Below are 23395 nucleotides of genomic sequence, written 5' to 3'. Positions count from 1 at the left end.
AACTAAGAAATAAACGGGACAAAACTAACACTCCTTCCTGAAGGGAGTAAAACAGAACGAAAACACAGAATGTAGGCTGCTGGAGGGAGGACCACGCATAGCAGTGTTTCCTCGTCGGAGTCCAGGCAGAGAGTGAGCTTTGTAGCCAAGGACTATTTAAAGAGGACGGGAAGCAAAGACCGTACGGTGGACTCCATGTTGCTCCCTGCGCACTTGAGACCAGGAAGTTGTACATGACAAATCATAGATATGATTTGTCATGTACAACTTCCTGGTCTCAACTACGCATGTTTCTTTCCTTCCAGGGAGCAACATGGAGTCCACCGTACGTTCTTCGCTTCCCGTCCGCTTTAAATAGTCCATGTTTGTAGCCAGGTAGCCAAGACTCTGAGGTGCCAACAGGACTGGTCAGCCAATAGGATCCAAGCCAGGCCCTCCTCAAGATGGCAGCTCATTAGGGACACATCACTCATCATCTGCAGGGATGACAGGAACAACAAACAGTACCAAGCATAATAGGCGTCCCTATAACCTAGTACCGCTAAGCAAGCGTACTAATAAATAAATATATAGATATAACGGCATTAGCTCTATAATCAAACATAATAACAAATCCAGCCAACGGCTGTTACAGTTGTGCTTGTGCCAATGTCACGATACATGCTCTAAGTCTAAGGTCCTGGGCTATTACATCCAGCCAGCGGGTGCGAGGGGAGCCTCTTGCTCGACTCCAACCAGCTTGCTGGGGATTGAAGGCGAGGATGGTGCACGTTGGATGTTCCTCTGACAGGCGGATGACGTGGCCGTACCAACGCACTTGCCGCATTGCTGCGAGGCGAGATGCTGGGAGCTGTTGGGTTAGCTCTCTTAGGGCTCCATTTTCGTCACCGCTAAGTAACCCCTTATCCCTAAACTTATTTTTCAAAACATTTTTGAATAGTTAAAATGGCCATACTACAAGCTCACAACGTGTCAATGTAGATTGGCTAGTTGAACTATTCAAAAATGTTTTTCAAAATAGTAAAAAAATAAAAAGGCAAAGAAGTTTAGGGATATGGGGTTTAGCGGTGACGAAAATGGAACCCTTTAGGTATAGTCTTTGTGCACAATATGCACAAAATTGCGAACTGCATGTCAGGATGTGGTATTATTCTGTATTTTGTTCAAAATAACTTTCTCTCACTGGTGTGCTGACGTTCTTTCCCTGTCATTGCATTCCATTGATATCAGCTAAACAACATGACTCGTATGTGAGACAGAGTATAATATTTTAAACAACATGACTCGTATGTGAGACAGAGTATAATATTTTAAACAACATGACTCGTATGTGAGACAGAGTATAATATTTGTTGGAACTGTATGTGTCCTGCAATGTCAAGGTAATGCATACAAACATACTTTAATTGGCTCACAATTGTGCTTGCTGCTTCATGTGTATATTTGATATCTTATGCAACATCTTTTTTCCATAAAAAAGGTAAATGCAAGTTTAACTAGCATGATAGAAATCAAATGACCAAATATCTGTGCACAACAGTGAATTCCCCTTTCCCCCTGTATCACATAATCATGTATTTCAAATCACAAACGGTACATTCCTTCAAATGTGAATAATATATTTTCCACATTGGTAAAATAAATGCGTACATTAAAAAAAAAAGAAGGTACTAGACTATTTTTCTACATAATATGATTGTACAATTGAGTCATATTTAGCTACCACCTCTATAATGGAGGTGGAAGCTGTGTGGAGGCATGATTTATTAGTTTGTTTTTTAATTTGATTTGATTGAGACATTGACTTGTGCTCTGTACTGAATACTCTATGCATCTAATTCTGATATATACAGTATGTGTGTGTGCGTATGTGTGTATACAGTATACTGTATACACAGTACATGTATATATTTAGCTTGGATACAATCTATGCATTTGTAAATACTTCATGATTGCCTTGTTAGTTTAGTGCAAGGAGAACGACAGAACGTTGAGAGACTGTTGCACTGTTTGGTAGAACTTTACTTACACTGTAATGTGATTGGTTTGATGTGTGAAGACTGTGGATCTGTCAACCTGAACTGGCTGTTCCTCAATTTCATTTACTTTGCTCGTTTGGGTCATTTTCCCTTTTTGTACATTATATCGGTTGGTTTGGATTAAGAGCACTTCTTTAGTTTGTGTGATGTGACATTCTTGATGATTGTGTTAATTTGGAAGGGAAGAAGTGATGACATGCCACTCTAAACTGAATTGTTTTTTTGTGTTACAAAAATAACATTGTACCGGTAGGTTAGTTGTATTGGGGTTTTTGGGAACTACAGTTTGACTTGCTAATTAACTTATGCTACTTTTTAATTCGCTGGTGTGTACGTTGCCTACGAGCCACTTCAGTGCTCCACAGATCTTGAATACATTAAATACCGGTATGTTTTTTTTTGTTCTAATTGGTGTGGTATCTTCAGTGCTCCACAGATCTTGAATACATTAAATACCGGTATGTTTTCTTTTTGTGGTATCTTCAGTGCTCCACAGATCTTGAATACATTAAATATGTTTTTGTTTTGTTCTAATTGGTGTGTTTTTTTCTATCATAGTCAATGCTTATGAAACTACTATTGTGGCAAGACTTGTTGAGGGTGCCTGGTGTAGTGGGAAATTGTGGGAGTAAAATCTTTAAGGCAGCAGAGGACATAGGCCTATAATATTTTTAGATTCTCGAAAATAAACCGGTGTGTGGCTAATGATTTAAGTAATCTCTCATCAACACCAATGGCACTGCCCTGAACAATACTTGGTGGTGACTAAGTATACATTTACAATTTTGAGGTATTTGTACTTTAATACTTTAGAATATTTCTATTTGCCAGTACTTTTACCTCTACTCCACTACATCTCAGAGGAACATTTTGTACTTTTACTCCACTACGTTTATTTGAAAACTTTTACATCGTACATTTTGATTATTAATACAAAACATAAACCACTTCAGCCCTATAGGCTACATTTCGGCCATTTGAAAATAGCCGATCTACAAGCTCACAATGTGTTGCATTGCGACACATTGTGTGAGCTTGTACATCTGCTATTTTGAAAACATTTCAGGCTTGAAATGAGACATTCTGCATGCTTTTGGTAGCCTACTTCTAGTAGCCTACATTCCGATGCCAACACTTTTGTACTTTTACTTTTACATTTTGAATTCCGGACTTTTACTAGAGTATTTTACTATTTATATATTGCAGAATTGATCAAATTGATAAATATATGATAAAATATTTGAGTATAGGCCTACTGTTTCCACCACTGCTAAATTCATGGGAACACTGTCTGGGTGGGTAAGCACCATAGACGTAATTGCGAACGCAGTGAGCCACTTACTATGACAGCAAGGGCTGAATGTCTGTGTGTGTGTGTGTGTGTGTCACGCTGTTACACCACCCGCCCGCCACCAGAGGGCGCAGCTGTAGCACACACACACACACACACACACACACACACACACACACACACAGGGCGCAGCTGTAGCACACACACACACACACACACACACACACACACACACACACACACACATACACACACAACCACACACACACGAGCTGCGTTCGCTTCCCGCGTTTGCGCGTCTTACTTGTATAAAGGCTTTCTTATATATATCTATGGTGGACAGCACTGGGCGAATACTGGACCACTCGCCCCGGTGCGTGCCCGTTTTTCCTCCCGGAACTTTCCCCAGTGAGGGGGATAACTTTGTATATGCTATTGGCTGTTTGTATTCTTTTTGGAAAAATATAAAAAGATACTCCTGTGGAAAGGCTATATTATTTGACTTATATTGAACCTATAAACAATTTAGTATTATTTAGTATTATGTAAGGTTTTGCCCCCTCAAATGGTACCTCGTCAGATAATCCCCACATATCCTACAACAACTTCTGTGAACAGACTTCACTGTAGTAGCTTTTCCTAAATTATATTTGTACTTATTTGTTCTGCTGTCATGAAAGTTTATAGTTAGAGAAATTCAAAGTCCAGCCGTCTGCTGTCCAGCCTCTCCCACCCCTCACTGGGGGACATTCTGGGAGGAAAACAGAAACGGGGCGAGTAGCCTTGTTACCCACTGGGCACTGCAGGCACCATGGCATAAACTTTACAGGTTGCACGGTGAAGATATTATTCCACTAGATGGCGGTAATGCAACACCACGGATGCCAGCCGCCGTAGAATCCCCAAAAGAAGAAGAGGAGACAAACATTACAATCAAAGAAGAAGAAGCTTCTTCCGGCATCATAACGCAGTATTAACGCTTGGTGTGTTGTGAATATGAATGTGAGGAAACATACAGAGGCGACAGTTTTACAACATTTAAGAAGTTAGTGTGAGTATAGTAGTAATACAGTAGCTTTCAGTTTAATTCTGGCTTTGCTGATTATTTTGGTCGAACGATTGTTATTAGTAACAATCATAATGGAAACCTATAGTTCCATTTATAATCTGAGCTTTCTTGGTGTCTGTAAGCATAATAACCAAATTAGGCTACACGTTAGACCCTGAAGCCCAAACCACACCAAAGGGTCGGGTCGGGACAATTACAAAACAGTTTTTAAGGTAAACCACAACAATGCAACTTATTGCAGCTCAATGAGTTGCATTGGTGTCGTTTACCTTAAAAACTGTTTTGTCCCTATGTCTCTAAATGTTTTGATGAATTGAACAATGTGGACCCTGTTGTAAACAAGTGTAATGCTTAATTGGGTCGTCCACTCACAGTTAACAGTCTTTGTATTGAGTTTGTGCTTAAAATGTACTGTAATTCTGCAAACTGTTAATAAATATTTCAATCAATCAATCAATCCCCACAATTGATTGATTGATTGAAATATTTATTAACAGTTTGCAGAATTTACAGTACATTTCAAGCACAAACTCAATACAAAGACTGTTAACTGTGAGTGGACGACCCAATTAAGCATTACACTTGTTTACAACAGTTTCCACATTGTTCAATTCATCAAAACATTTAGAGACATACAAATAGACACTTCTATGTAGCTAAAGTACAGAACAGGAATTCATCATATAGGAAGCAAAAAGGGAAAAGATACATATACAGTGTGAGGGGAAAAGGGGGGGGGGATTCAGATTTTACAGAGGCCAGTTTCGAATTGCAGCCATCCGTAGGTGCCCTTTGAGAGCGGTTTTGAAGGAGTCAAGGGATTCACATGTCTTAATGACTGTTGGTCCCAGAGGGAGTTCAACAAACCATGTGCAACCCAAATTTGGCACAAACGAGTCAACGACTGACTAAATTAATTTCGCTCCTATGCCACCAAAATGTGGAACGCCCTACCAACGGTGCGAATCCCTTGACTCCTTCAAAACCGCTCTCAAAGCAAAGGGCACTAAATGTTATGATTAATCGAACAAGGTGGGCCCTCTTGTAAACACGTCTAGTTACTGTTACTTTCTTAGCTTACGCATGTTTCATGACAAATGTTTTTATGTGATGTATTCCCATGCATTTTTGTTCTTGCTTAATGTAAATCGCTCTGGATTAAGAGCGTCTGCTAAATGCCTAAATTGTATATTGGTCGTCCACTCAGTTAACAGTTTTTTTATTGAGTTGTGCTTGAAATATACTATAATTCTTCAAACTGATAATAAATACTTAAATCAATCAATCACTGTCCCAAGCCTTGGACGGTGTGGTTTGGGCTTTCGATTTTGACCCCCATGGTAGATGGGTATTTTTCAGTAACGGCTGTGCGCTGAGAGTTGAGTGCAGTAAAAGCAGTCGATCTGCTACGATTTGCAACAACTGTATACAGTAGAATCACAATAATTGTGTCAAGTAGACTAGATTCCAACAACTGTCTGTCAGAGTCGGAGACTGCACGCTTACGCTTAGCTACCAAATATTGTTCTATCTCAGTGGTTTTCAACAACCCTTTTCATATCAAGGCCTGTTATTTATTTGGCATTTGAGCCACGGACCACCATTTGATGGGATTTAGCCTCGCAGACCCAAAACTAAGAGATAACAGGCAAATGTTCATCAAAATCATAATTATTAGATTTTATATTATGTAATAGTGTAGACGTTCTTAAGTAATGCAGATGTTTAACTCTTGAGCGTAAAATGAAACCAAATAAACCCATAAGGGTCCATTTGGTTTCATATTTCGCTTTCAAGAGTTAACCCATTTTGGGCGGGAACCCCTTTTTGTGTTAGCATTACGTTATGCTTTAGCTATTGAAAAATAGCAGATCTACAAGCTCATAGTAGCGCGCCACTCGGTGGCACGCTACTTGTAGATCTTCTATTTTTGAAAAATCGAAGAACGACTGACATAGAAACATAGCTTTTTCAGAAAACTGTCAGGATGTAGAAGACCCGTTAAAGATCTAATAAGGGTCCATTTTTGGTTACCAACTCCATCATTTAGCCGAGGACCACAAGTGGACCACCACTGGTGGTCCCCGAACCACTGGTTGAAAACCACTGTTCTAGCTGGTCTTTGTTCTGCTATACTAGGCTAGACATACCCGGCTCGGGTGGCATGACTACATCTGGTGCGAAGATTTCTGACCCGCTGCATTCTCAGAAACTCCTGGTGGTCCTGCGTTCCTTTTGGCAGCAGCAGTGTTTTCACGATGCGCTGTTGGTGGTCGACGGAGAGGAGCTTCCCGTCCAGAAAACCATTCTCGCCGCGGCCAGCCCCTACATCAGGTGAAAACAAGACAACATCACAAATTTTGTTTGCTCCTATGCCACCAAAAATTATAAGTATATATATTTGTCTTTAAATGTTTTGATGAATTGAAAATGGAGGACCCTTATGTAAACAAGTCTCAGTGCTTTGAGCTCATAAGATATACATTGCCGTATTATGGTACCGTATATAGATGATACATAATGTCCTGGCTGTAGCCTATTGATAATTCCATCTGAATAGGGCCAAGCTCAACTACAATCCTCCTAAGGAAGATGGGTCAACATACAGAATCGAGTTACAGGAAGTGTCTATGCCCATCATGAAAGAGATCCTGGACTACATCTTCAGTGGAGAAGTGAGTATTGTGCGTGTGCGTGCGAAGTCATGTTTTTATTTAATGTTTTGCTCCATGTGTGTGCATGAGGCAAATTGTATAAAGGACTGGTTTGTCAAGGACAGGAGTGATTCTTCCTTTTTCCTACTAGCAGTGTTATGCAGTGTTGTTTTTGGCAGCAAATTTCTATTTTAGTTTTAGTCATAGTCTCTTGAATAGTTTTCACTTAGTTTCAGTCACCTGGAATGTGTTAGTGTTAGTTTAGTTTTAGTCGACTTAATGCCCTGAGATTTTAGTCGACTAAATCTGCAGGTGATTTAGTCGACTAAAATGTGTTTTGGTGGGCCTTGATGCCGTCACAATGACTGATTTTACACTTGAAAATAGCCGATCTACACATCGCTGTGAGCTTGTAGATCTGCTATTTTCAGCATGCAAACAAGTGTAAAATGACTTATACTGGATCTCTTGTCGACTATTTCCTTCCTAACATTTTAGTCTAGTTTTTATTTGTTGACGAAATTGTCATTATGTTTAGTCTTAGTTTTAGTCATCTTAGCTTAGTTTTAATTTAGTTTCCATTTAGTTTTTTGTCAGTGAAAAAAGGTAGTCGACGAACATTTTTCGTCTTAGTTTTAGCCGACGAAAACAACATATGACCGCCGACAGTTTTCAGATTGAATTGAAAACAATTAGTTAATATTCGAGCGCTTTATTCTATATACCAACACAAGCGCAGGGCTGCCCTTGCTGTGCCGAGACTGAGTGTGCTTACTGCACTGCTGTGACTGGTGAACTGCATCTGTCAAAAGCTGTGAACGTATTCTGTTGGATTGGGGCGACTGTGGCTCAAGAGGTAGAGCAGGTCGTCCAATGATCCATGGGTCGGCGGTTCGAATCCCGGCTCCTCCTGTCTACATGTCGAAGTGTCCTTGGGCAAGACACTGAACCCCAACTTGCTCCCGATGTGCTGGTTGGTACCTTGCATGGCTTCCGCTGCAATCGGTGTGTGAATGGGTGAATGTAATGCACAATCTATGTAAAGCGCCTTGGATAAAGGCGCTATATAAATGCACCATTTACCATTTACCATTTATTGATCATCCAACACATTGTCTCTGTAGGAGGGAAACCTCATATGTAAAACTGTTACTTTTCAGGATTGAAAACCTAATAATTAAAAATGCAACATTAGCAGATCTACATGCTCAAAAGATAAGGTTGAGTTTTGAGCCTGCAGATCTGCTACTTGTGATATTCTTGTGACATTGTAGTTAGTATGATCATGTGTAGTAGTCTGGGTTCCAGCCTGCTTCACTGCGTTCCGTGAATTTGTTTCGTCACCTCGCTACTTGGTCTGGAAAGGGTCCTATCGCCAAGGTAGGCGGGACATGTAAATGGGATAAATCAAGTTTCAACCCAGGTCTTCTGATTGGTCTGTGGTTGGGGAAAAAATTTAAACACCAGTTTGGACGTATCAATGCACACTGCGTAGCTACTGGTGTTACCCCACACAGATGAATGTTGAATCTACTACTGAATCAAATTAGTGTTTACTTTTTACTGTAAGGTTTAGTCTCGAGTCGAGTTGAGTCTCGAACTGGCGCTATTTTTTTTCACAATGAGAAAAGCATGGACAGAGTGGCGCTGGCTGATGATGACGTATCAGCAACAACGTGGCTACGTAACAGGTGACACTATGAAATACATGTCAACAGCCTGCTGGCCAGACAGAGTAGTGAGTGAGCCATACCTACTGGGAGAAATACAACCAGGGGCGGCCTTAGGAATCTGGAGGCCCGTTTCAAGACCAACTAGACAAAGTGCCAATCGGCACAGGTCTCCACCAGGGCAGGTCAGGTTGTGGCCTCATGGTGGCGCTATAACAGGCTGTTGAGGAAGATTTGGGCCGGAGGTTCGTGTTGGAGGGATGCAGGTACAATGTTTTTCCATGTGTGCATACATAAGTTGTATACAGATCGATGCAGTTATAGCTAAAAACAGGAATTGGCCTGTTATAGCACCACCGTGAGGCTGATTTTGAGGAAAGAATTGTGGCATGTCGTCCTCGGCCTAGTGAAAATGTGCGTGTATAATTTAACGGAAATTGCACACTGTGTTTGTGATTTGTGGCCTTTTTTCGAAATGGACGAATCGTGTGAGCTTTGGAAGCCAATCTTAGCCAATCAGGATGGAAGATGGGAAATGGTGCCGCTCCGTGTTGATCACATGACTATGGAGATAGTGTATACCGATTTGCGTGAAATTTGGATAAAATCTGAAGGAGTAATAATAGAAAATGTGTTTTACATATGTCGGCCTCCTGGTGGCGCTATAAAGAGCAGATGTGAAAAATTCCAGGCAAAGGTTTTTCCTTGGCCTCTAGGGAGTTGGCATACAAAGTTATCCACAGATCCGTGCAGTTAGAGGTAAAAACACTTTATGGCCAGTTATAGCGCCACCTTGAGTCTGAGTTGAAATTGTTCATGTGGCATTTCGTCCTCGGCCTAGTGGGAATGTGGGTGCACAATTTCACGGAAATCACGCGATGTGTTCATGATTTGCAGCATTTTGTTTGAAACTGAGCACTCCTGTGAACTTTGGAAGCCAATCTTAACCAATCAGGATGGAGTGTGAGAAATCTGAAAGACCGGTTTCGTTGAATGGCTCTAGAGAGACTGTGTACCAATTTGCGTGATGTTTGGACAAAATCTGTAGGTGTACTGTGCAAAAACTTGTTTTGCACAAAGCGGCCTCCTGGTGGCGCTATAACAGGCCGTTCTGGAAAGTTTGGGGCAGAGGTTCATCGTTGGCATCCAGGGAGTGTGTGTGCAAACTTTGGCATCGACCGGGTTAACGGTGGCCGAGATTAGCTGCTCACGGACACACGGACGGACGGACGGACACACACACGGACGGACGGACGGACACACGGACGGACGGAGTGCAAAACATACTCTCCCCACATGCCTTCGGCCTGGTGGAGACAAATATGAGGCCCCCATATACCTATGACATCATTATTTTGTTGATACAGCCGTATATTGATACGAATAGTTTGACTGTTCAATATCACACGCAGCCATTACTCTCGACAATTAGCAACAACACCTTTCCTCATCCTGTAGTCCCTTCACAATTAAAGTGTCTCCCCTTTACCTCCCAATGCCGCACATTTTACCATGTTATTTACATAAAATAGGTGTAACTTTACTAACATTAACATTGTGGGAGAGAGCAAGGCAGTGAGTGAGCGAGAGAGAGAGAGAGGGCCAAGAGTGGTGGGGGTTGACTGAGGGGACTTCAGTGCACTGTACACTCTTGCTTCGTGTCCCAGGTTAACTTGGTGTGGAATGTGCTAATTGTCTCCACCAGGCCGAAGGCATGTGGGGAGAGTATGTTTTGCACTCCGTCCGTCCGTGTGTCCGTCCGTCCGTGTGTGTGTCCGTCCGTCCGTGTGTCCGTGAACAGCTAATCTCGGCCAACGTTAACCCGGTCGATGCCAAATTTTGCACACACACTCCCTGGATGCCAACGATGAACCTCTGCCCCAAACTTTCCAGAACGGCCTGTTATAGCGCCACCAGGAGGCCGCTTTGTGCAAAACAAGTTTTTGCACAGTACACCTACAGATTTTGTCCAAACATCACGCAAATTGGTACACAGTCTCTCTAGAGCCATTCAACGAAACCGGTCTTTCAGATTTCTCACACTCCATCCTGATTGGTTAAGATTGGCTTCCAAAGTTCACAGGAGTGCTCAGTTTCAAACAAAATGCTGCAAATCATGAACACATCGCGTGATTTCCGTGAAATTGTGCACCCACATTCCCACTAGGCCGAGGACAAAATGCCACATCAACAATTTCAACTCAGCCTCAAGGTGGCGCTATAACTGGCCGAAAAGTGTTTTTACCTCTAACTGCACGGATCTGTGGATAACTTTGTATGCCAACTCCCTAGAGGCCAAGGAAAAACCTTTGCCTGGAATTTTTCACATCTGCTCTTTATAGCGCCACCAGGAGGCCGACATATGTAAAACACATTTTCTATTATTACTCCTTCAGATTTTATCCGAATTTCACGCAAATCGGTACACATGATCTCCATAGTCATGTGATCAAGGCAGGTTTGTTTGATTTCTCATATTCCATCCTGATTGGCCACGATTGGCTCCTACAGTTTTCAGGAGTAGCCCGCTTTGTACAAATCGCCACAACTCCTCAACGCAGCGTCCGATTGCGAGGAAACTGTGCACGCATATTCCCACTAGGCTGAGGAAGAAATCCTGGTGGAGACCTGTGCCCAGAAGGGCACTTTTTCTAGTTTGTCCCCTATATTCAAAGTCAATTTGGGGTTCAGTGTCTTGCCCAAGGACACTTCGACATGTAGACAGGAGGAGCCGGGATTCGAACCGCCGACCCATGGATCATTGGACGACCTGCTCTACCTCTTGAGCCACAGTCGCCCTTAAGAGTTTTGTTTTTTCTGTAGGCCAAGTTTCGCGATTATTATTATTTTGGCAGAAGGAGAAGGAAAAAAAAACTAACAATACCAATAAAGGACCAAGTCCTTTCAGGACTCCTTGGTCCTTTAAATAAAAAAGATCATAGAAATGAATATACAATAAAGAGAGTATTCAGTTTGGAACATACAGACACAGGTTTGTGTTTCCACCGCATTGTGTTGGACGGAACAATTGTCATTGTTTGATGCCTAGCTGAATGGTTAGAGAGCCTGTCTGGAGAGAAGGAGTCTCCTGAGGTTTGAATCTCAGTAAGTGATGCTGAGAGGTGGCTCACCATCAGGTGGGATGAGATGTTGATCCATCATTTCTTGATCTTTCTGCTGTTCCTTCGTCTGGAATGTGGTCTCTGTTGTTGTTGTTGTTGTTGTCGTCTGTTGTCGTTGGTTGCCATGTCTGCCAGTTCCCACCTGATGTTGTGTGGGAGTTCTGATTGGTCCAGAGCGTACTGAATAACTTCTAGCTTGCATAACGTCTTAAGACAAGGACTCAAGTCTAAGATGAACAGCTCATCAGAGATAGTGTAACCTTTCCTTCCTCCAAAGAGGATGATACGATCTCCCACAATGCAACAGCACATACCATACATTGGACATGGTCCTTTCCCCTTGGGCTCAACCTTCTTCAAGGAGAAGGTCTCTGGACGTAATTTCCACACATCGTTTAGGTTCTGGTTACTGTTCCAGCCACCAAATATGTACAGCTCTCCATTGTAGGTAAAGACTGAATGCCAACCGCGTCCTTCTGATAGAAGTTGTGCAGAAGGTGTATTCAGCCAGACGTTGGTCTCTGTGTCAAACACTCTGATGGTGTTGTAGACCCACTGGTCCCTACGGCCCCCGAATACAAACATCTTGGTACCAATGATGGTAGCAGAGTGAACTGATGAAGCAGGAGGTGGAGTTCCTCTGGTGTTAATTAATGTCCAGACCATTGTGCTGGTGTCCAACTTGTACATGTCATTAGTGCTTCCAGTCAGCTTGGTGTCTCCTCCATGGATAAACATGACCTTCTCCAACACACAGGCTGAGTGGTAGCTCCTCCCCTCTGGAACAGTCCCAGAAACCCTGGGTTGGAACCATCTGTGGGAATCAACATCAAATGCATAAAGCTCATTGTAGTAAGGCTCCCCTCCCCAGATGTAGACTGTATCTTCAACCAACACAGCTGTGTGGCCCCGGCGCCTGGATGGAACCTCAAGGTGACCGTCTCCTCTTCCTGGTTTCACTGGAGGTAACTTCTTCCAGCATAAAGACACTGTGTTGAAGACATGGACATCCATCTGTCCCTGCATGTTGTTGAAGGTCCTTCCATAACCGTAGCCTCCAAAGGAATACAGTTTGTTCCTCACTGCTACAGCAGCATGATAGGCTCGCTTTGGTCCTCCTGCTTTGGAAACGGTCCAAGACAACATCGCTCTGTCTGTCTGTCTGTCTGTCTGTCTGTGTCTCTCTCTCTCTCTCTTTCTCTCGACGTCTACAGTAATTCTCAACACGGTGCATCATCTTATATCTTCTGGTGTGACATCACACGCAACACAAACTGTTGCCATGCACGCCTTAACGACGCCAATTAGTGCAGCTGTTCTTCATCTGCACCCTTTGAACTCTATTGCTATATTTATTACTTCATTGCGGCTACCTTGGGGTCTATGGATCTATGGGTCTTCCACACGTATAGCATAGTATAGTATATTTGTATAGTTTATAATATAGTTTCATTATATAGATATTCCACTGTTACGTTCTTAGCTTACGCATGTTTCATGATAAATGCTTTTTATGTGATGTATTCCCATGCTTTTTGTTCTTGCTTAATGTAAATCACTCTGGATTAAGAGTGATGCTAAATGCCTAAATTGTAAATTGCTACAGCGTTCCCTAACACTGAGCTGTGTTGTATTTTGAGGTGTGTGTGTGTGTGTGTGTGTGTGTGTGTGTGTGTGTGTGTGTGTGTGTGTGTGTGTGTGTGTGTGTGTGTGTGTGTGTGTGTGTGTGTGTGTGTGTGTGTGCGCGTGCAAGCTGACTGGCTGAGCACGGAATGTGATGTATGGTGATAACAGTGCCGCTCACGTCACGCGGGTGTGATATTTTTCTCCATATCGCTGTGTGAGAGACAGTCCACTGAGCAACTCAAAGTGAGGCTGAATGACAAGCATTTTGCATTCTGGCTCTTTGAGGGGAGCTAGCGCCCCCTATGGCCAGCTTGATGTGTTTGTGTGTTCTCAGGGGCGGCCTTAGGAATCTGGAGGCCTGTTTCAAGACCAAATATGAGGCCCCCCTGAGGGTGGAGGCCCGTTTCAATTGAAACTGGTGAAACATACTTAAGGCCTCCTATGAATACAACCATGTGCAAACACAGCAGCAAGATTTATGAACTGTTGCGACAAAAGAAGGTTAGCTATTGGGATACAACCACTCTAAGGACTACCTATCTGTACCAAGTAGACCTACTGCACATGTAAACAGAGCTGTGACCTTTAAACACATCTTAAATCTGATTTGTGTATACTATTTTAATAGTCTTGAGAAAAAAATGCTGCTATTTGTCCTAAAGTGACTGCAAAAGAAATTTGTTTCAAAAAAGCTTTATACCCTGTATAACATGTATGTTACGATGCAATGTGAGATAGCTCTGTCTACAAAATGCTGTATGTGTAGGGCATTCCTTTTATGAAAACAAAACAAACAACACAAAAAGTTAAAATATGTACATATTTGTACCTGCCTCTACACATACATTACATAGATATGAATGCACCCTCCTGCCTTTTGCACACAGATCAGTCTGAGCGAAGACACCATCCAGGACATGGTAAAGGCATCTGACGTGCTGCTCCTGACTGACTTGAAGTCCCTCTGCTGTCAGTTCCTGGAGAGTTGCATCACTGCAGAGAACTGCATTGGCATCCGGCTTTTCTCCCTGCACTACTGCCTTCACCATGTCCACCACGTCGCCACCGAGTACCTCCAGACACACTAGACACTAGACACACACAAAGCGGAATATATACAGTATATACTGAAACATTTGCTTGTGCGGAAATATCCGCAAATCATTTTTTCCAGTGTTTTTCGTTAATAATATATTGACGATCGAAAAGAGGTGATGAGATCACTTAATTGCCGATGCATTGGCCAATGTTAAGGCAATTTCTGGGCCAACCACCCTTTTAAATGCATTTGGAGGTAATAGTTTTAAATATGAATCATTGTACTGTATCCATAATCCGCAATGACAATTTTGTAAAATAATGTGTAACTTAAGCAATAACAAGAAGCATGGCAATACATCACATACATTAAAAAGTAGTTATCATGAACATGAAACATGCGTAAGCTAAGAACGTAACAGTGGATTATCTATATAATGATACTATAACAATACATATGAACTATAAAGTGCTATGACTACATAAAATGCAATTCTAGTGCTGTCTACGTGACATGCTATAAATCTGTATAAAATGCTATCTAGGTCTAGTGTGTGACGTGTGGAGCGTTGTCCCAGCGTTTTTAGTGAAGGTAGTTCCAGACAGTTTCCCTGCGTTGGCTGATCTGAGTGCGCGGGAGGGTTTGTAGTAATAAATCCAGTCAAGCTGGTTTTATTAATATTTGTGCGGGCCACGGGCAGAGCCTGCCTGGGAAGCAGAAAATCCCAGGTTTGATTCCAGTTCTCCTCCGGCAATGTGTAGAGAATGTTTAGTGGCTGAGCAAGCCACTAAAATCCCCAGTTATCCCCAGTTCATCTAGTACATTTAACATATATATGACCAGACAGTGGCCTTGTGGATAGAGTGTCCGCCCTGAAACTGGGATGTTGGGGACCCTATGCCTCACTGCTTGGCACTCGGCATCAATGGGTTGGATTGGGGGTTCAAATCAACTAATCAAATGATTCCCGAGTGTGGCACGGCTGCAGCTCACCGCTCCTTGGCTGTGGCTCAAATGCAGAGAACACATTTCACTGCGGTAACGTGTGTGACAAATCGCATGTCTTTGACTTTGACTAGTGCTCTGGTAAAGCTGAGAACTGAATTTCACTTGTAGGACGAAATGGGTAATTATTATTAAAAAGGGAATAGGAAACCCATCAATAAGTTAAAGGGACTAGTACATTTAATATATTACTTTATAGTATGAAGTATACCCAGGTTTGTTCAGGGCAGCCACGGAAGTCCTTTAAAATAATAAAATGTCCCCTGCCAGCTGCACATGAAGGAGGTGATGTCTGCAGTGTGGTGGCAGGGCCTTGATGCAAGCTATTTGAGAGAACAGGTAATAATTATGTCGCAGCATAATTGACACTTTATTTAATACATAGGACCACAATGATTTGTGTGTTATCCTTTTAGCATTATTCTATAACTGTACCTTTTGCAAACTGTTAATAGTATCAAGTATTCAATCCATCAAAACCAGTTATTAAAACTGCCTCCCCCTGGCCAGCCGGGGCGCCTGATGGAGGGGAAAGGAACTGGTTGGAATAACGTGTTCCTTCCACGCGCTACGTCCAACCAGGGAAACTCCCCCCTGTCAGGTGTAAAGGAGCAACTTGGACACTCAGGCATGAAGGAAGCATGAGTTCAAGTCTGTTGCTCTCCCCAGGTTGGCGGAGGGTGTGTAGAGCCCGGGATTACATTAGATAATTGACACAGGGGTGAAAAATGGGTTACAAAATCGTTGGATAAAAATTATAAAGAAAAAAAAAACGTTATTACAACATGAACAACATCATATTTGTCATATTTGAATACTTGACACCTTGCCTTTGCTCTCCAACTATGCTTCTTTGACGATGGTATTACCTAAATCTCTTTGACTTTGACGATTGTGTGACTAACGGTTCGTTTTGCATTTGATACCATCAGGCCATAGGAGAGCCCTTGATGAGGGAGGTGATCCGAGATTACCTTGAACCAACCATAGGCGGTATACTAAAGGACGAGGACCTCCTGTCTTGGAAACAACGAGGTTACTCTGAGTGCATTGTTATTGCAGGGGGAGAAAAGTGAGTTGCTGTTTCAACCATGTGTGTGTATGTGTCTGTCAAACTGTTACACACCTTCATCACTGGGAGATACACAGCACAGTTGAGAAGATGGGAAGTCCTCTAAACTTTTAATTATTTAAAGAGAAATGCTTCGACCTTTGGGCATTCGTCAGGAATCATACTCTTCATTCCTGACGAAGACCAGAATGGGTCGAAAGTCGAAACATTTCTTTATAATTCTTTCTCTGCTGCAAGCTGTTAGCATTAATGAAGTTAACCTATGTCGGCCGCATACCACTTTAACCCATTCTGGACGGGAACCCTTTTTGGTGTTTTAACTAAGCATTATGTTATACTTTAGCTATTGAAAAATAGCAGATCTACACACACTCACTACACCCACTTTACTTTAGTATCATTAGCACAAGCACACACTCCCTACCTGTCGGCAGAAATGTTTACATGTCGGGAGCGACGCAGCACAAAGTCAGAAATTATATCCGAAATGTGGATGGCTGAAGAAGATTCACCAAGGACAGCTCTCCTGGGTTCCGAACTTATGGAGGTTTGAAAATCCTGCTTGTAACCGAGCAAAACGGTGATCAGATTTTGCGTCCATAGCTGGTGGTGACGGGACGTTGCCAAAGCAACCGGACCAATGTTAAAAGCTTCCGTGCGGCCTAACCGTGTGTGTGTGTATGTGTGTACACATATACACACGGACCTAGCAAACAACGTCCCCTAGCGGCCTGGTAGAAAAGGAGTTAATACATTAAAAGTTTGGAGCTCAAGACCGGTGTGCGGACTTCCTATCTTCTCATCTGTACATACCCTATCGTGCTGAATATAAGACCGCGTTTTTTTTTTCTCCAATGGAAATATATATATAAAAAAAGTGGTCGTATTATAGTCGGGGACTAGACTAGACACTTTGAGCTGCATTTGATGTCATGAAAGGTGCTATACAAATATTTTATTATTATATTATTATCTGTCCTGCACAGAAATGGAAAGCCGTGTGAGAAGGTGCGCTGCATCTTTCCGTTCAAAGACCCGAGCAGACGGGCCTGGATTGAACTTCAACCAATGAACACTGGCCGTGTGGGCCACGGGGCAGTCGCTGCAGGTTAGCACTATTATTTACGACGGCAGGATTTGACAAATAATTGTGAAATTCAGTTTAAAAAACAAAAATCCTTATTGGTTTATCTGAAGATGGTTGTCATTATTATTTTACTGTGTCTAATATTTAATAACATGTTTTTCATCAATTACATACAACTTAATAAATCATAAATCCATCCCATTTTTGTATTGTTTCCCGCTACGGCTCATTATCATTGGTTCATGAGAACAAACTCCATAATAATTATCAAAGTATAATGTGCAGTATGAGACCCATGGGTACTTAGGAAGGAGGAAGCGATTGCTAGGGTAGAAGAAACTCTTAATCTAGGGCGATTTACAGTAGTACGCAAGAACGGCACTTGGTAAAACATCAAATGCATAGAAATAGTCATCAAGGATCATAAGCAAGCTAAGAACCGAAGTTTGTCTAACCGTAGAATATCTGTACAATTAAACAGAGTATACTGTAGGAATGCACCGAATGGGAAATTCTTTGCCGAAACAGTTGGCCGAAAACCGAATACCCGAATATGATTATTATTTTTACTGTAACATTGCTGTAACTTTGTTGTAGAGCTACATAATAATGACAAAATATATGATTACATTTTGTTCACGTCATCACAACCAGAGCCATCTAATAGAAGAGTTACGATATTGAGGGGGAATAAACCGAGTTGGAGCTGGAGTTGGAAATACATTGTTTTCAACGAGGGCGGCGCAAATATGAGCTATTTTAAGCATGTGTGCAACATGACAACTGTTTTAAGTAGTCACTTTAATGTTTATGTTGTGCTATTACTAAAAAAATCAAAAATTGTACTGAAGCCCCATGAAGTGAATGCAGTTTGCGTAACTCTGTCTATACCTAAGGCTCTGATCACAACAAAACAGTAGGTTACGAAGGTAACCCCGGTTCTTTGGCTATTCCGTTTTTCGGCTCTAAAATCAACCAAACGGAATACCGCCGAATATGCATTTTTTTGCCAATAGTCGGCCGAATAGTTTCGGTGTCCGAATATTCGATGCATCCCTAGTATACTACACTAGAGTGCTATGTCTACATAAAATGCTAACTAAATTACCTAAGTTTAGCCTTTGCATACGCCTGTAAGGTCATCGAGGCTAGTGCGTGTGAGCCTGCAGTTCTGATTGCAATGGAAGTTCTACATGTATAAAGTGGCATTCATTCATATATATATATTTTTCTCTTCTTCAATCAGACGGCTATGTCTTTGTGATGGGTGGCATTGAGGAACACGGTACCATCCTGGAAACTGGAGATAAATATGACCCTGATTCCAACACCTGGAGTCCCATAAGTCCCATGATACAGGTATACTAACACCTGGAGTCCCATAAGCCAAGTATACTAAATGTTATACAGTACAATTTTAGAATGAGTACATACTGTAGTAAAATACTAGGCATAGTTTTAAATGTCTTGCCGACATGGACCTTGCATGATCAGACGAGTAATCTTATGGTTACTGCAGTCCTATCCATTTGGCCTGACACAGCAGATAATAGCAAGTAGGATATACAGGTTTATATACATGTCTTTTTTATATTTTTTTGCGGCTTACGCCTTTATTAATTTTTTAAGGGATAGAAAGTAGGCTGACAGGAAACGGGAGAGAGATGGGGGGATGACATGCGGTAAAGGCCGTGTCGGGTCCGGGAGTCGAACCCGCGGCACACCGCGACTGGATCACTAGTCCGGTGCCCAGACCGTTACGCTACAGCCTGGGCCTATATACATGTCTTGAGCCCCCCTCTGGTGGTACACAGATAGGATAAGAGGAGTCGCCACCAAAAAAGGAGAAAATAATCACACCCGTGTGAACTGAGTGGTGCAATCCCCCCCCCCCCCCACCTCTCTCTCTCTCTCTCTCTCTCTCTCTCTCATTAGCAGGCAACAGAGCATGCACTATCCCTCTCTGTTTCTGGCGCCCCCTACTGGTACTAATAAGTCATATACTCGTGCTCATGACCAATGCCACATAGGCGGACACGGACATTGCTGGTTGTAGGAGTGGTTGCACCACTCAAAAAGACAAGATTGGTTGAAATAGGCTATCCAGCCGTGCTGAAATAAGCATGACGGCACACCTAGCCGCTAATAGAAGATTTGAAAACGGATTAATTACTACTGATTAGACAGATATTTGTCAGAGCAGCAGCATTATTGGTTTAGGAATGGAACAAAAGGGGGCAGGTATATGTTCCTGTATTTATTCATCAGTTATTATGGTGGTAATTGGAGATCCAAATATATTCTGAGGTGGTACTTCAGTATAAATGCTGTATAAGACAATCCCGAAATTCCTGGTTCCAATGAATCTACATGTCCCTTGTTTACTGCAGTCATGGTGTCTTATGGCCAGTGTTCAACAAATATAAAGTGGAAGAGTGCCTGATGCTGGTCCACATTTCACACCTAACTGCTAGTTTAACCCGATTCTACAAATTCCTTCCAGTTTTTTGAAAAACCTCATGTTTCTCATGTCGTTCGCAAACATTTTCATGTTTCTTGATGGTCATGGACCCCCAAAAATATATGCAATATATAGCAGGGCACGGCACCGCCGTACAGTAGTCTCTCTGTGGTGTTGAGTGTATGCCTACTTGAGAGCACAGCTAAAGGGAACCCTAACATCTTCGCTTATCTCCATTGCAACTCGCCACGTTCTCATTGTGGATTCACTCATTCACAAGGGGGATTGTGTGGCCCTCTGACAGCCTTATCACTTTAACTGTATCCAGGCCCGTAACAACTTTGGTGTCGCCGAGTTGGATGGGAGGATCTATGTTATGGGAGGAGAAGACTACGAAACACAGTTGCTGACAGTCGAGGTGTTTGACCCTTACTGTAACACCTGGAAACAGCAAACCAGTATGAACATGGTTCGCAAGGTAAGAGATGGAATCCTATTCACAAAATTACATTAACAGCTTGATTGCATTTGCTTGGAAACTTTATTAACAGCTTGATTGCATTTGCTTGGAAACTTTATTAACACATTTGAACACAAAAGTCTCCGGAGGACTTGTTTCCATTATGGTCCATTCGATTCATCAGACTGGGTGCAGAGTTATAATCGATAATCGGTGTTGCTCCCTTTTCACAATAAAACATGCATCATATTGTTTGATTGTCCCTCTTGGCCAGATTGGATGCTATGCCACTATGAATAAGAAGATCTATGCAATGGGTGGAGGATCCGATGGGAAGCTATACGACTCTGTTGAATGCTTTGACCCAAAGACCCAGCAGTGGACTAGCATCTCCCCCTTGAGAGACAGGAGGTAACATTTTATTGTACCAGTAACAGTTCAATAATTTAAATAAAACGCAGAAATGTTTAGTGGTCTGGTTTAACACCAGTGCCTCCATGAGGCTGATTTGAAAATGTTGGGTGCTGCCTTGGGCTACTGGGAGTGTGTGAGTGCAAAGTTTCACGGCAATTGTGCCATTTTGTGCAAAGCGGGGCCAACCACCAACCATAGCCAATCGGAATGGAATCTGACAGATACATGTCAAATTCTGTAGTAATAAAAGAACAAATATATATATATATATATATATATATTTTTTTTTTTAAAGAAAATGCATTTCTGCCTGACAATCTTGGTCAGCTGAAAATGTGTGGTAGAGGTTCTTCCTTGGCCTATTGGGAGTTTCATGCCGATCATGAAACCGTGCCAGACATTAGCTGCTCACAGAGGCAGGCAGGAGCAAAAACATACTCTTAGTACATGCCAGGGTAAATAAGAATAATTGCGCTCCAACAATAATGCAAGAGAAATGCTGGGACATTTCTCTCTCTTTCCAGACCACATGTTCAGGCCAGGCCCACTGTAGGATGTGTGCATGTGCATATCTTGTTACCGGGGCGGACCGGGTTTTTTTTCTCCAAATCACTGAATGCTCCTTTAAAGGTTATTGCTCAGATGTCACGTTGTATTGGACACAGTGGACGTCATTTATCAATGGACCGCAGAAACCTGTGTAGATCCGACACAAACGCAACATAATTATATTATTATGACCTCAGTCGTAACAGTCCAAGTCCAGTGGAACAAATTAAATTGTGTCATATAGGCAGAAATGTTTTCTTCCTGTACTGATGATGATATCCATGCCCTTGGTCCTGCTTTGCAAGGTATGGCTCTGTAGCATGCGGCGTGGGCCAGGAGCTCTATGTGTTTGGTGGGGTGAGAACCCACGAGTCTGACGACCCGGAGTTTGAAGACACGGACATAACCTGCAAATCTGAGTTATACCACACTGAGACTGGGAGGTCAGTCAAAACTAACTACTTCACGATCGACAAACATTTTTCCTTTGGATCAATATTGTTCTCCTAAAAATATGCTAATAATTCTAAGGGTAATAGGTCCAAATCACTGAGAAGTGACAAATTCATAGCTGTGACTTTGTTTCACTGACTGGAAATGTGTTATTTTTTTTTATATTTTACATTAACATTTACTGTATCTGCTGTGCCTATAGGTGGAAGTATCTGGATGACCAGAATCTGTGTATTCAAACAAACACCTCTCTTCTCTATGGAGCTGTGCCCATTGGAGCTAGCATCTTTATAGTTGGAAACTTGGACTGTGGTCAGTTAAGTGTGTGTGCGTGTACAGAGCGGTTATTCTTGAACAATGTTCAAGCCATTTATAAAACACATTCTTGATTGTGTTTTAGAAGCATTGATATGTCGATATAAATTCATATTCCTCTAGTTGCATTGCAACTGTGTGAAATGAATACATTAATGTTCCCTTCCTGTGTTTACAGATAGGAACTTTGACTACATACGTGAGTTTCGGCGCAGCACAGGGACATGGCACCACACCAAGCCATGGTTGACTAGCGACCTCAACAGTACATCTTGCACGGCCCTGCGCATTGCTAACTGGAGACTGGTTCAGCGGTGGACGGACGGACGGGCCGGCCCGGGAGAACAATAACATGACACGAGACTGTATCACGCTAAGACGTTCACAAAGTTTATTACATACATACAGAACATGTATAGCTATTACAATAAATTGTAAAAAATGACAAAGTAGCATGTGACGTGTCAAACTTGGGGGTTTTCATGATTCTGAATCCATTCCAAGCATTAGTTTTGCGCAAAAAACACTCCTTGCCTGTTCTGACATTCCATATGTTCATCCTTCCCCACCCGACCTTTCTGTTCTGACATGCCATAAGCTGATCTGACCTCACCAAACCCTGTACACTGAAGACACGCTCCATATATGGCCAGTACAGAATTCATTACATATGTTGATCTGACCCCTCATGCCAAATCGCCAGCGCTCATCCAGAAGTCTGCTGTCACCCAGGCGGATGTGTGCAGTGTGCACGCCCTCAGGGGGTCTTACTGGTGGCATGGTCACATATAAACCCCTATAAAAACTTGTTAAATACGGACAGTAAGTGGATTCTGAATGTATGTATATACTTATAGACAATATTTATAACCCACTGTCCCACTGTCCTGACTGAAATGTCCCTTCCCCAGTGGTCATGTTGTCATGCACGTAGTCACATACATTACCTTTACGGGGGGTTGGGGGCGCTTGGGCCAAGATAGGTGTTGGGCAGCCGCCCATGGGCATTCAAATGCTAATAAGGTGGCTTTTGTTCTGCCGTCTCACTGCCGATAAGTAAACTCCGGAC

At 42.4% G+C, this 23395-nt stretch overlaps 1 protein-coding gene across 1 annotated transcript; it reads left to right on the top strand.

Annotated features, from left to right (window-relative positions):
- Positions 1–6563: 6563 nt before the first annotated feature.
- Positions 6564–23250, top strand: LOC310870709 (gigaxonin-like; the record flags this gene model as incomplete). Its single annotated transcript, XM_083781982.1, has 12 exons — positions 6564–6733; positions 6960–7074; positions 14359–14553; positions 15786–15854; positions 16448–16587; positions 17574–17695; positions 18921–19033; positions 20464–20613; positions 20870–21006; positions 21864–22001; positions 22214–22323; positions 22505–23250. The coding sequence occupies 12 exons, from the start codon at positions 6564–6566 to the stop codon at positions 22675–22677; spliced, it is 1632 nt and encodes a 543-aa protein (XP_083638108.1). The 3' UTR covers positions 22678–23250.
- Between the last annotated feature and the right edge of the window lie 145 nt (positions 23251–23395).

The sequence above is a fragment of the Protomyctophum parallelum genome (genome assembly GCF_964188405.1).
Source record: "Protomyctophum parallelum genome assembly, chromosome: 14".
Classification (NCBI taxonomy): domain Eukaryota; kingdom Metazoa; phylum Chordata; class Actinopteri; order Myctophiformes; family Myctophidae; genus Protomyctophum; species Protomyctophum parallelum.
Note: the sequence above shows the minus strand (reverse complement) of the source record. Positions and strands in the feature narration are given on the sequence as shown.